We start from the raw sequence: 13,351 nt of genomic DNA on the forward strand, positions 1-13,351 counted from the left end.
GTGCCTCCTGGAATGTACTATCCCAGTTTAATTCTATCAATCCTGGCTGCAATAGTAGCGTCCCAGGCAATGATAACTGGCTCGTTTCAACTCATATCCCAATGTATGAGTCTATCTTACTTCCCAAGGATAAAGGTCCTACACACGAGCACCAGGTTTCATGGACAAATCTATATACCACTTGCGAATTGGCTAATGATGATCGGGACTATCATTGTGACAGCTGTTTATAACAATGTAGGGGTTATCTCCGCACAATTGGCAATGTTCAATCACTGATAGATTTACTAGACCACGAGTTTGGGCAATGCGTATGGTGTTTGCGTAATTATGGTTACTTTTATCACAACTTGCATGATATCAATCGTTGCTCTTGTTGTGTGGCAACTTCACTTCATTCTTGTTCTGGTCGGTTTTGTCTTATTCGGGGCTATGGACGGAGCATTTCTATCCGCTGCCCTCACAAAAGTGCCCCAAGGGGCATGGTTTACTCTTTTGCTTGCCTTGCTACTTTCATGCGTCTTATTCCTCTGGCGTTTTGGAAAAAAACAGCAATGGAAATCCGAAGTGGACGACAATATTTCCCCTTCCTCGCTGGTTATCTGCAACGAAAACGGAAAGCTAATGCTGCAGAGATCAGAAGGGCAGAAAGAGATGGGGAAAATCAAGGGGGTTGGTATTTTCTTTGACAAAATCGGATACCATGCCCCGGCGGTGTGTGTTTTTGTACGTTTATGAGACAAGATGAAAAGCCTTGATCGTTGAAGTTACTGCCAGTCGGAAATATCGTGCTGGACACCTTGGTACATACTATTTTCATATCCTAGACCAGACAAATAGCTATCGAGTGTTGGGAAGCGGCTCTCTCTCCACGTCGACAGACGTTATCGTATTCTTCTATACAATCTCCCGTCAAATCGTCAAGCGTCAACAACTCAGGTATGGTACTGAGATCCTAATACAAGCTAGCATTCCTAGTTCTTATTACGGGGACTAATTGTCTGAACGAAGAAGGTTTCACCACTAGACAAAGCAAAAAACGAACGTTCCACAATCAGCTTCACGTCGTATGTTCCTCCACTAACCACATTCCGGACCTCTGACTAGATGACTATATGACGTATCTCAAAACACGATTCTTGGAGTGTTCTTCACGTGTGTAGATTTTTAGTCACGTGTTTTATTTATGATTTCAAAGTATTAAAGGAGGATTTCTCTTTGACTGATGGGGTATGATGGCTAACCTGATGAGATTGCCGGGACCTAATATCGTAATCTCTAGCTAACGACGTCCTAGCTCAAGTCGAAAACGTTGATATTGCCAGTTCGCATTATTTTTGACAACCCATAATACCTATCGAATGAGCGCCCGTTTTGGCCGACATTGGAATATTGTTTTTCATACCACGGAGCACGTTTATCAAAGACGCTTTTCCGCTTCCGGCCTGGCCACAAACAGCGAAGTGGAAGTGGTCATCAGTATATTGAAGTTTGGCCTTTACTCTTCGAATATCCTCCTCGGTAGGTTTCATTTATGGCCGAATTCCCTGCTTGAGATCATTCTCTGCTTTCTCTTTCTCTTCCTCGGCCTTCTTACGGGCTTCCGATTCCTTCTCCAATTCCTCCCTTGCGATCCTTATTTTCTCGTCTCGTTCTTTATTCAATTCTTCTTGCTGGGCTTCCCTTTCTGCCTCCCTCTTCTTTCTTTCCTCCTCCTCCTCTTGAGCTTTTTTCATCTGTCTCTGGAGGTCTTCTCGTTGCTCCTTGGTGACTTCCATCTCCTTTTCGCCTCCATATTGCCCTGCCTGATGAAAAGAGTTGGGCAAGGTCTGCGCCTTCAGGCACCGATATATGTGTTCAAGATATAACTAGGCTACTCGTGTTGCTATAGCTATATGGGTCTCTCACTTACCAGCAGCTCTCTCGTTGATCTACTCTATGCATGGTCAAGTTATAGCTAGAATAGTAAGAAAGGAATGTGGGCGGGGGAATAACTACAGCATCAAGGGTAGATTAAACCTTTGCTCATATAATCAATATCAATAAAATCAGGGTGCTTATCGATAGGGATGTATACACCAGCCTTCATACAACATACTTTGGTGGCAAGATTGTATTTACATACGACCGAGCCTTTAGCAATTTTAACCAAGGGTGAGGTAACATTCAACATGGAAATATCTAAAATACAAATATGCAACACTTCCCGGAGTTTCTATGCAGGAAGGGCTGTGAAAATAAAAACAAATACTGAATAAATAAAAATCATAACGGAAAATAAATAAAAAATATAAATCAATCACTTCCTTTTACACCAGTCTATTCAAAACCTTTCCCACAAACGCTTCCAACCCTTTTTCGCCACCGCCAGGCATAATCAATACGGTGGCATCTTCCTCAATCCACTCCGCTCTGTGATTGAACTCAAAAGTGTATAATCTTTCCTTTAAGTAATCATCCGTATTTTCGTCCTCGGAATGGGAGTCAAATTCATCATCCAAGCTAAAAACACCAAGTGCATCGTCACTTTTGTCTTTTCTCTTGATGGCAGTTACAGGAGGAGGGGGTGGTTCGATAGAAGCCACTCTAGCTGCAACACGGATGGATGCAATATAGACCATAGCGCTACTACCGATTACTAGTGAATTGCATGCATCGGGATCTTCGAGCTTTGTTGTAAATCCAACGTGTGCTTTTGGCCATAACTTCGTTGATGGGCGGTTAAGGATGACCATACCCCTCCTTAACTTCATAGGGAGATGATGAATGTTTGTTGGCGGAGGATTTGCAAATGTGACAGCTTTCATACTCTTCGGCGTCCCCGAAAGATGATGTGTACTGTCGCTGCAATCGCTATCTTCATCGATGGTAATCCTTAATTTGCTGTTTATATCTCGGAGATCGATTGGTAGGACAGGATCCAAGATCGAAGACTCCTCTAAAATGGGCACAGCTCCCAGGGTTCCGGCCTCGCCTGTATAAAGGGTATTGACAGGTAACCTTAACCTTCGAACTGAAATAATCTTGACAGTTTTCCATTCAAACTCTCCACCACTAATGTCCTCTATGTCATCCTCACCGTTATTTGGAGTCGGAGTTTGTCTAGAAGTTATTCTAACACGTCTTTCGTCCCCACTATCAGGACTTTTTGAAAATTGTCTCGATAGATGCCCTGCAGATGTTGACAGATTCAAGTTCTGAATAGGGGTTGCCGTCGGCGTTGGCGTTCCGCTTCTCGAAGGTGGACTATTGACAGGAGGGAAAGGCCCAATGACAAGCTCATCTCCTATAGATATTTTGCCGTATCTCACGTGCCCTCCCACAACTGCACCGCCATCCGTATCTGCGTTCCCATATGCTGGCTGTATTCCATAAATCTCTTCAACATGAAACAGCGTAGACGGCAACTCCTCCTTATCATTGGTGACGTCCACTTTCACCGTCATACCTTCGCCGTTATCCACGACAGAAAGATTTCCTGTCCCGGTTGTGACGCCAACGAGACTCGTGCCTGGCAGAGGTTCAATAACCCTCTCAATAACCGGTGCTCTGAGGGATTCTGGCAATGGCAAACTTGCAATCAGTGCATGCAACAAGTCGATTCCATCGCCCTTAACCGAGGAAGTGAATAATATCGGCACCACATGCTCGGGATCCATTTCGACATCACGAGTAACATCTTTAAGCGTTTTCATTGATGGGATAAGCGCTGGTTTTTTCCCATGCTCTTTCAAGTAGGTCAGTACAGAGGAGAATACTTTCTTCAGCCCAGTTTTCGAGGCTAGATCCATTTTTGTAATAACGACCAACATCCTTAGCCCCAATTTAGTACAAAGTGTTAGATGGGCGTGGACACCATGACCAGAAACTCCACTGCTATCATCTTCACTATTTGCAGCGATCAGGTAAGCGGCGTAATGAGGAGCCCATCCAATCAATGATCGGAAAGTAGCTTTGATAAATCTTGTATTACCGGCAGAATCAGACAAGAACGCAATTCTACCACCTACTGCCGATGCATGGATATCTGTCCAGGAAGATATGTTACCAGAAGCGTAATTTACTATTCTGGATGCTCCGCTTTCGTTCGTTAAGTTCTCATTGTTTGTGTCCGGCGGTTCGGGCCGATAACCCACGATCTCCCACGCGACAGAGGAAGTGATACCGGAGACGAGCTCGTGCCTATGACGTAGTAACGACAAGCGACTCTTGCCTCGCCCATTATCAAGCTCTCCTGTGCTCAAAGTCCCCAAAAGGGTGGTTTTACCACAAGTCGTTGCTCCGGTTAGTGTTATTCGGAGTTGCTCTGTATTGCTTTTTGTTTCAGGCAATTTTATAACATCTTCCGGGTTCACGTTCGCCGGAATAGTTGGAGATCCGTCACCAGGTTTTACAAAGGCTTCGGCAACCCACAGGCTGTCTCCAAGTCTAGGAATTCCAAATTTCTCCGTATCAGCGCCGTCGATTGTCTCCGTTAAACCACCATTGTAATTATCTTCGGGGATCATCTTCGTAATTTTCTGATTTCGTTGCCTAGCTTTGATATACTCAGCAAGCTTCGCTTCAGCTCGTTTGATCTCACGCCCATCAACCGTGCCTACGCAGACTTTACGGACAACGGTTACACTACACCCAAGTCTCGCCGCCATACCACGCAAAGTATCAAGAGACGCATGTAATTCTTCCTCACTGAGACCGACAAAAGTCCCATCGTCTGCGACCCCAATCTCATAGAGCGCTCCCTGTGACTCCTGTAACAAAGAAGAGATAGCTCCCGGGGATTTAGACGTAAGAGAATTTCCATGATATCTATTTTAGATGCAATATCAGCTCATGAAACGAATAAGACAGAATCTATAGCGGGATTGACTTACGGGCTACTCTGCTGTAATCTCCATAGCAATTGAGTTGTCAATTGATCCATCCGTGCTTCACTCTTCCCTCCTCTGATAAGACTCAGCTTGTACTCGGTCGGTCCCATTTGAGGTTCCGATATCAACCCCCTTACCACCCCCCCATCATCGGTTGCAATACCTTCACCCCATCTCTTGTGGTTGGCATCGATGAAGCTTCCACGGAATCGACCGGAATTACTATTTGTCTTGAGATGACCGGGGGTGTCATCTGTGATCGATTCTGTTGCTGCAGGTAATGGGCTCGGTGTTGTTGATGGAGAAGGATGAATAGGTGTATTATTTGCCCAAGGCGAAGCAGGCTTTGGCGGGGAGGGATTAAAGGTGAAGATACTCGACATGGTGAAAGATAATCGGTGATACAATAGATAACACGGTGTAGGTAACTGATGGGACTAAGAGAGTAAAGCTGAACGTACGCCCTGCTGACGTAGCTTTTACAAGGATGGAAAGGCCAAAAAAATCCGGCGGCAAAGCACAGCACACTCCTCGCTAGATATTTTGTTCTTCGATTGAAGCTACCCCTGTTCAGAGTTGTTCGATTCCGTTTCGCTTTGGTTTGTGATCTTTCAGCTCACGAGAGCTACCGTATCAAGTTGTTTCCCGTGCACAGCTCCTATAAATGCTACCAAAAACAGTATAAGTTGTATTATTGTTACCAGATTTCTCTGAGTAATTCTTATATAATTATTATGAGCGCGAGATATTGTTGATAACCGAGGAGTCATCTTGAAATAATAAATGTGAAAATTTGGGGAGGATAAAAACGTTGAAATTGAGACAAACTACCAGGAGGTGCTGGCCAGATAAATTGGAAGGGGAATTAGACAGACATATCTCTTTCTGTAATGTTGTGAAGATAATTTGGATGCGATAGTGGGGTATTGGGGATAGAGAAGGTTGGGAGGCGAAAGCAGGAAGGGGCGTAGCTTTAAGGCCTTTAGTGATGACTCGCACATAGATAGGTGAGTCAGATCTGTAGAGGAACCTACATCGCAAGATAATTATTAGAAAGCGCCTGCTTTTAATAACGTTTTTTTTAATGTAGTACTAGGAAATGGGTCATTAGCATGCAATTCCAAAGGTTTAGTGCTGTTGTCATACGACTCGTTTCTGGGCTTGACACATTAATCCTAAAAAAAAAAAAATACTAAATAAGGAAATTGTCTAACCGTTTTAAACGAAGAAAGGGAAATGACTGAAGTCAGCCCTAGGAAGGCGACGTGGCTTGAATGTAAATAATTATATGACGCCACAGTTACAGCCACAGCCACTCGTAAAATCCTTAGAGTAATTTCTTTAGCTACATGTATTCTTTTAGAGCGGCTACATTTGGCTAAGTTCACTTTGTGGCTGCAATATGATATGAGATAACTAAGGTACTAGCCAATGTGGGAGAACTTTTATTACTCCCAGGCTAGTATAGGGATATATAACTACCTCGATGCGTGTCTAATTACCAATGGAATAAATCCACAAGCAACGATCTAAGCCGATGCGATTTTCCAGGACCCGTTTTCGTAATCGAGTTTCCCTCCTGTTCTCATCATATTCAGGAAGTCACTCAGCTCGTCAACGCCCCAATTAAACCCAGGCAAGAACATCCCAAGTATAGTACCAATCTGTTCCGCCGATGTCGCGCCTTGGTTTGTTAACAAACCAACAATGAACTGCTCAACTGTCTTCTGCTCCTTCTTCTTTTCTTCTGATATCTCCTCATCCTCAACACCCCCTGTAGTACTTCTCATTGCCTCTGAACCATCTGCTTCCTGTTGCCGCCCAAGGATCTCTTCGTATTCGGCCAAATTCTCAACGACGACAAATACTCCATCACCGGCATCCCGAAGAACGTCTTTACTGCACCAGAAAGAGACGGCACGTTTGGCTAAGCTTTCTTCCATGTCTAGGCGCTCAGAAATATCCTTGATTGACCATGCAGCGCCCCCCTTATCTTCATCAAATTCGTAGATAACTGCAGCCTGCCATGTTGCAGCGTCAGGCACCCTCACTATGCGGTCCGCAAGCTCCAACTCAACATCCACAATCCCCATACTGTGCAGCCAAGTGAGCTTTCTCTTAGATTTGAGGTTCTCGAAACCATGTTCGTAGCGTTTTTGTAGCACCTCGACTTCCTCTGGCACCTTAAACTCGTCTTCCTTCATCGCAGGCCAAAACAAACGGCTCAATATTTTTGCGTGCAGCTGTACTTTCTCTAAATCAACCTCATCTGTAGATTCATGGGGGCCTAGTTCTTCATTGTTTCTGATGGCAGTATTTGAGCGCTTTGAATCAGAGATATCCTTCAACATAACGTCGCAGCCTTGCATTGCTGTTTCTCCAAAGCGAAGCTTCAACAATTCCACAGTCCGGATTTCCTTCTCAAAGGTCCATCCATCTGTTCCCAGAAGACTACTAGATAAAACGGCTTGAATCTCCTTTGTCCAGACTTCTTTGCTATCCCAGAGAGATATCAAGCTCCCGACAACATCTAAACCCTTACTCCTTCTAAATTCAGGGCCAGCATCGACAGGATCGGGTGCCCATGTCATATCATCATAGTCCAGTTCTTCAAGCCCGCCCCCTTGCTGTGCCATAAGAGCTGGAATGCCTCTTCCTAGTTCTTTAGAAAGTTCACCCAGCTCTTCAGGATCTCCTTCGCCAGGAGGGAGAGATTCGGACATTATCCCGCGGACTATAACGCGTACCGTATCATCTCTATCACGCAGGTATCGGCGGATACCACGTGAAACACGGTCAAGCAGAACACCACGGGGATCTAAGACTGTGAAGGCACGTATCAGGGAGATATACGCTCGGAGAATATCCGAGGTAGCTGCAGCAGGGTGGAGAAGACGACTAGAGAGAGCAGATGTGAATGTAGTCGTCAGGTGGAGACGAGTAGGCGGAGACGTGATATAAGACTATATATTCACATGTCAGTGTTCATATATCCAGACTTTGTAGTGTGGTAAGTACCTTTAAATCCTCGACGCCCCCAAGACTCTCTGGCCATTCAACCACGATATCAAATAACTCACCAACCCTTAAGCGACCCAGCCTACCAATAGCAATCTTTTTCCAACTCTCTAAATCCTCCTGCCTACGCTTAAGGTCAACCTCCTCTGCGCCTGCCCCAGCATCTACCTCCATCGCTCCCTTTCTGCGATTATCAAGACTTTGTCGACTGGCCCTGAAACTCTCTCTGGGACTTAATTTTTTCAATCTAGCAGTCCAATCCTGTTCATTTGTACTTTTGGACGAGAATAAAACATCCACTACGAGACCACCGAGGACATGTTCTACCCAATCGTCAAGTTCATGACCCACTTTGCTCGGTGATTCCCAAACTCTAGCAAATTTTTCTTGGATATAAGTTGTCATTAACGAGTTGATTACCTGTTCGTCTCGTTAGCCATCTGATCTCGAGAGATTATACATAAGGTGACCCTACTCACTTCTGCAAATACCCGTTCGCCTCTTCTTCCACCCCCACCAACTCCTAATTTTTCCATGCTACCCCAAATCTCCAGGACCTTCTTCCGTGCCTCTTCTCTTGGTTTCTCCTCTTTCCTTTTCCTTGTCCTTTCTTCACCGATCTTCTTGAATTTTTCGAATTCATTGATTCCATCCATCTCTTCCACATCACCCAGGCAGTTTCCGTCATCATCAATAATGATATCACCGTCCACATCGGTAACTGTATTAAAACTTAACTGACTCAAACCAGCACCTTGGTAGGACAAACTTCCTTCACTATTGAAACTAGCCTCCCCTGCGTCTACTACTGTATCTTGGTCATCATCTCTAGGGTCACTTGTTTCATCTTTTTTGACAGAAAGTCCTACAGAAACCCCACAAAGCTCTAAAAAGACTGCAAAAACGAGATTACCCCACGCAGGATCTGGAAGTGAATAAGAAACGATGGAGTTCAGCGAGCGTATGAAACTCTGAACTCGCGGATCATCGTTCCCGTCGTCTTCAGAGCTAGGGATATGAAGGTATTTTTTTGATTTCCGCTTCTTTGATGGAATAAGGTATGACTTGAGTTGATGCAAATAAATGCTTTGAGCAGTTGTCAATTTTGATAGAATTTTCTCTAAAACCGAGGGGGCATTATCGTACTCCTGTAGATCACCACAAAGAAATTAGCCCAAGTTATTTCCCAATCGTTTTCCATTATTTTAAACAAACTGGGCGGCTAGGTTCCATACGGCGGGAATGCCAATATCCGGCTTGACCCACCCCAAGAAATGCCTCCGGACTTCGCAGATATACCACTCCAATAGACTCTCCCTCGTCCCCTCGCCCGAATCATCTGTAGTCGAGATCAAATATCTCATGGCCTCGAGCACATCCTTTGCAGGTTCCAAATGGAATGATTCAAGCCATTCTTCAATAGAACCGGGGAATTGAGCATTCTGGAACGACAAATACGATGTTGCAAGATGCCATGCTCTTGATTCCTTGGCAAACAAAGCTGCAGGACTAGGGACTAGCGAGACCGGCGGAGGTGTTATTAGATTTGGGTGATGGCGAGTATTGTACCCATGAGACGGCGTTGTTGAAGGAGGTTGGTGGGCAAGGGCTGGACTGGGTGAAGCGAGCGGTGTCGGGAGTGTCGCCGATGCTGAGGGGGGAAACACAGACTCAAAGATCCGCCGAGATGTTTGAGAGGTGGGAATCGGTTGGACAGACAAAGAAGAGCTTGCCATGACGAGGAACACCACTGGTGTTTAGCCGGGTGTGGGGTATCTTGAAGCTGTTGTCTAGCTGAGCGCGGGATGTTGAGTGAACGCGTCAACCCTAGCCCTGCCCATGTATTATCAAAACCCTAACCCATAAAGACCCAAGACAAGGCACGATACTCCTACTTTCTGTTATTTAATTTAATTGCGGCTATCCTGTTTAAAGAGAGAAAATTATTTATGTACCTACACCTCCTATAACAGAAAAGAAGGCCGGGAACCTCCATGGTGGATCTCTGCAAATGCTGAAAGACATCAGACATGTATGTACAAGGCTCTGGGATTAAGTGAGTGAACGGATCCTCACCAGTCAACACCCCATTTAGTTCACTCACTTAATGCCAGAGCCTTGTACATACATGTAATAGACTAACTTCTGGGAATCTCTGTCCAAGGAACATTCGAAAAGAAAAAGGGTGAAAGTCTTTATAAATACATTATAGACATATAGTCAGGTAGGTTATGCCTGGTTCATATACAATATATATATCTACATATACATACATTGCATATAGAAAATCCACCCCGGGAGCCTTCTATAGGATCGATAAGGAAATAAAAAAATCTCTTAACAGTCATGATCAACAAACAAACATTCAACAAACTTTCTACGAGAAGTGCGGCTGCTCTCTGTATTTCTAACAGTATGTGGAGTTAATTTGTCACACAATGCCGCATCACTGACGGTGCGAATTACAATATTGGTGGTGATTCGTTATGATAATGATCGACTAATATTCAATCACGGCCTTTCTAATGACAGAGAGCCGCTACTACTACATACCTGTATACTACTCATAAAAAAGCTTGTAGTGCCCCGAAGTTGTCTAAGTGTGTACTTACTCTACATGTATGTCTTATCTTTGTACCGTACCACTAAAACAGTCCTTAGAACGCACAGGCACAAGTACATGTCGCCGCCAACTTACGTAAATGTACACGTAGAAAGAAAAATGTAACTGAATGTCATGTAAGCCAGATACAAGCCGGCAGTCACGCACTCTTTGTAAATTTAGCTATGACAACCAAGATGGAAAGAACCTACCACTTAACACCCACCATCTTCAAACCTCAACCAATACCTTTTCAGGCATCATTTACCTATACTACCACCATTTCCATCATGAATAGATCAATACCCCTAGTCCCAGTGGAGAGAGATTATCTTGACGAGCTTATTAAAAGGCCGCTGCCTGGGACAGATACCACACAAAATCCGGAGAAAATAGCCATTTGTATGAAGATTTATGCCTTGCTGTGCGTTTGAACGACAAGATCAATAGAACCTGGACTGTACCCTTAGCTCAGACAATCATCGTGACTAACCTACCTTCCTCTATGGGCGAAGCAAAGTTGATGAATTCCTTCTGGGCCGTTCGTAGAATACGCTATTATCAAATGTTCACCATACCAGGAAGTATACCTCACACGACTGCTCTTATTACATTTATAACTCCAACTTGTGCAAAAGAGTACCTCTCGTATGTTTCTGAGCATGGGTTCTTCCTCAGTGAGAGACTACCTCCTGGCTACGCTATCAGCGATACGCAGGATGAGTGCATTTATATCTCCCCTTATTCCCAGTTTCAATGCCTTTTTAGGCGTGCCCCTCATGTGATACTCAAGCCATGGCTTGGCCCTGGGAAGACTGACGGGAAGCTTATTACTGGAAATGAGGGTGGCTACTGCAATGTTTCTCGCGAGATTGAAAAAGAAGGGGCCACAAGGAGCTTAAGGATCACCCCTGAAACAGAGCCTAAAGAGCCCCAGAGAACACTGAGCTACCTTGCTACTGAGCTGGTTTGTTTCCCAAATCCTACCGTACCATTCAACCCTAATATTTATATTTCGTGATTACAGAAAGTTGAATCGTGCCGTCTTACTGCTTTAGCACCAACGAAAGAGTTGGCCACAACCATCTGTTCCTGTTCGGTACATGATGCGGTGATAGTCAAGACCTATCTCACCTCCCAGAAAGCGTTCTCGGGTCCCGACGGCAGGATCGTCAGTTACGTTAAAAGTCCTACCGACAAACCCATAGAGAACCTTGGCTGGCATAAGGTTTCAAAACCTAAGCCAATTGAGACACTACCCGTGGGCCGCAGTGTAACTCTTGGTGTGCCCAAAGCAAACGGTAATACGCACAAAAGTCTGACAAAGAACGATTTATGCTCTTTCCTCGCGGTTGGCGAACTTGGTAATTACCGCTGTATCGTTGAACATTCAGAGGGAGAAGAAAGCGATACAGATATTGGCGATAGAGAGATTTCCTTTTCTCTCGCAAAAGAATTGTTCCTCCAATATATATCAACCAGTTCAAGTACTAGAATTTTCCTCACGGGTCTATCTCATACACCCATGAATCACTCTCCACCCGCCCGAGGCCAGAAATTCACCCTGCTATTAGAGACGAAGAAAAATATGATTACAGCCCGGTAGTTAATGAATTACTTTCACCATATCTAGAGATAAACACCCACCCCTCCGATGAGATTGACCGAGACAGCGAGAGGTATCCCTGAAAATCTACCTTTTAACGTTTCACCCACCAATACATGTTAATCGTTTGATTTATATAGTTATCGAGATGAAATGATAACTCCCAAAGAAGCAGAACCCAAGAGAGACGTATATCTTACAGAGATACAGTATGTTTCTCTACTAGCGATAGTGCTTGACCTAACAGGGTGATTTTGAGAACTAACAGATTTTAGTCAATCATCTAGAGATCCAATAGTTGCAGTGAACATAGTGAATTCCGAACCGTCCATGCTGGTGACCGGCTCTTTTCACCCAGGGTAAGAAACCTTGTTATCCTACCTCAGTGAGAATACTAAGAAGGCTAGCTCCGGGAAATGTCTTCATCTTTTAACGAGGTCCAACTTTCAACACCCCTTAATAAAACCGCGAGGCTTAGGTAATTCATATCTTCAATTCATATGACATGAAAAAGGGGCTAAGGTTTTACAAACGCTATCGACTAGGTCTTTTCCACTTGATGAAATAGCCCAAATCCAAGATGTGCCAGGCGTTGCAACTCAAGCTGAAGTCTTAGTCTATCAGAGTCTTTCACCAAGAAAGGCAGAGATTGAGATTGTGGATAGACTTGAGCTCGATCCCCCCAAAAACGCCTTAAAACTTTTAAATACCAATCAGGTCCGGTCAGAGCCAAACTCAAGGGAAGGTTCTATTAAGAATTTCCTTAACACATTACCTCTTCTGAATAAGGAGCTTCTTGAGAGCTGAATAGATGATTTCTAGGTATCCGGTTACATTCCCTTTCGGTTTTCTTCTACCCGGTCAAATTTATGTGTATTTAGGGAACCTGTTTCGTAGTTAGACACATAAATCAATGCATCACGGGATAGGTGACACATTTTTTGTAGGGCCCATTAATAGAGTCAGAGGGTTAAAAGTATGCAGCATATAGCTGCATAAAATCTTTACGGTTTTATGACAAATTCAGCCACTTATTTAGTATCTTGGTCAAGTAGAAACCGCTTTGATTGATACATTGCGCATTCAGGGAGTAAATCAAAGCAAAAAGTACACAGTCTTCCAATGCCTGTCCACCTTCTCATGGTTTGAGATACTCTATGATAAATTTAGCGATTGGGTATTTGTCAATTTAAGCTTAATGATATGCTGTTACTGGTCTTTGCGGAAGGAGCCTTACCAACGAATTGTACCATG

General features: G+C 44.2%; 3 protein-coding genes across 3 annotated transcripts; all 3 read right to left on the bottom strand.

The window, feature by feature from the left end:
- Window positions 1-1,532: 1,532 nt before the first annotated feature.
- Window positions 1,533-1,778, bottom strand: LAJ45_11079 (uncharacterized protein; the record flags this gene model as incomplete). The annotated part of the gene is made up of 1 exon (XM_046120591.1): window positions 1,533-1,778. One exon carries the CDS (start codon window positions 1,776-1,778, stop codon window positions 1,533-1,535), a length of 246 nt encoding a protein of 81 aa, XP_045966178.1.
- A 531-nt stretch (window positions 1,779-2,309) lies between these two features.
- On the bottom strand, window positions 2,310-5,254 carry LAJ45_11080 (uncharacterized protein; the record flags this gene model as incomplete). Its single annotated transcript, XM_046120592.1, has 2 exons — window positions 2,310-4,809; window positions 4,875-5,254. 2 exons carry the CDS (start codon window positions 5,252-5,254, stop codon window positions 2,310-2,312), a joined length of 2,880 nt encoding a protein of 959 aa, XP_045966179.1.
- Window positions 5,255-6,400: 1,146 nt separating this feature from the next.
- LAJ45_11081 (uncharacterized protein) lies at window positions 6,401-9,625 on the bottom strand (the record flags this gene model as incomplete). Its single annotated transcript, XM_046120593.1, has 4 exons — window positions 6,401-7,834; window positions 7,890-8,309; window positions 8,369-9,037; window positions 9,125-9,625. 4 exons carry the CDS (start codon window positions 9,623-9,625, stop codon window positions 6,401-6,403), a joined length of 3,024 nt encoding a protein of 1,007 aa, XP_045966180.1.
- Between the last annotated feature and the right edge of the window lie 3,726 nt (window positions 9,626-13,351).

The sequence above is a fragment of the Morchella importuna genome (assembly GCF_003444635.1).
Source record: "Morchella importuna strain M04M26 chromosome Unknown Morimp01GS056, whole genome shotgun sequence".
In the NCBI taxonomy this organism is placed as follows: domain Eukaryota; kingdom Fungi; phylum Ascomycota; class Pezizomycetes; order Pezizales; family Morchellaceae; genus Morchella; species Morchella importuna.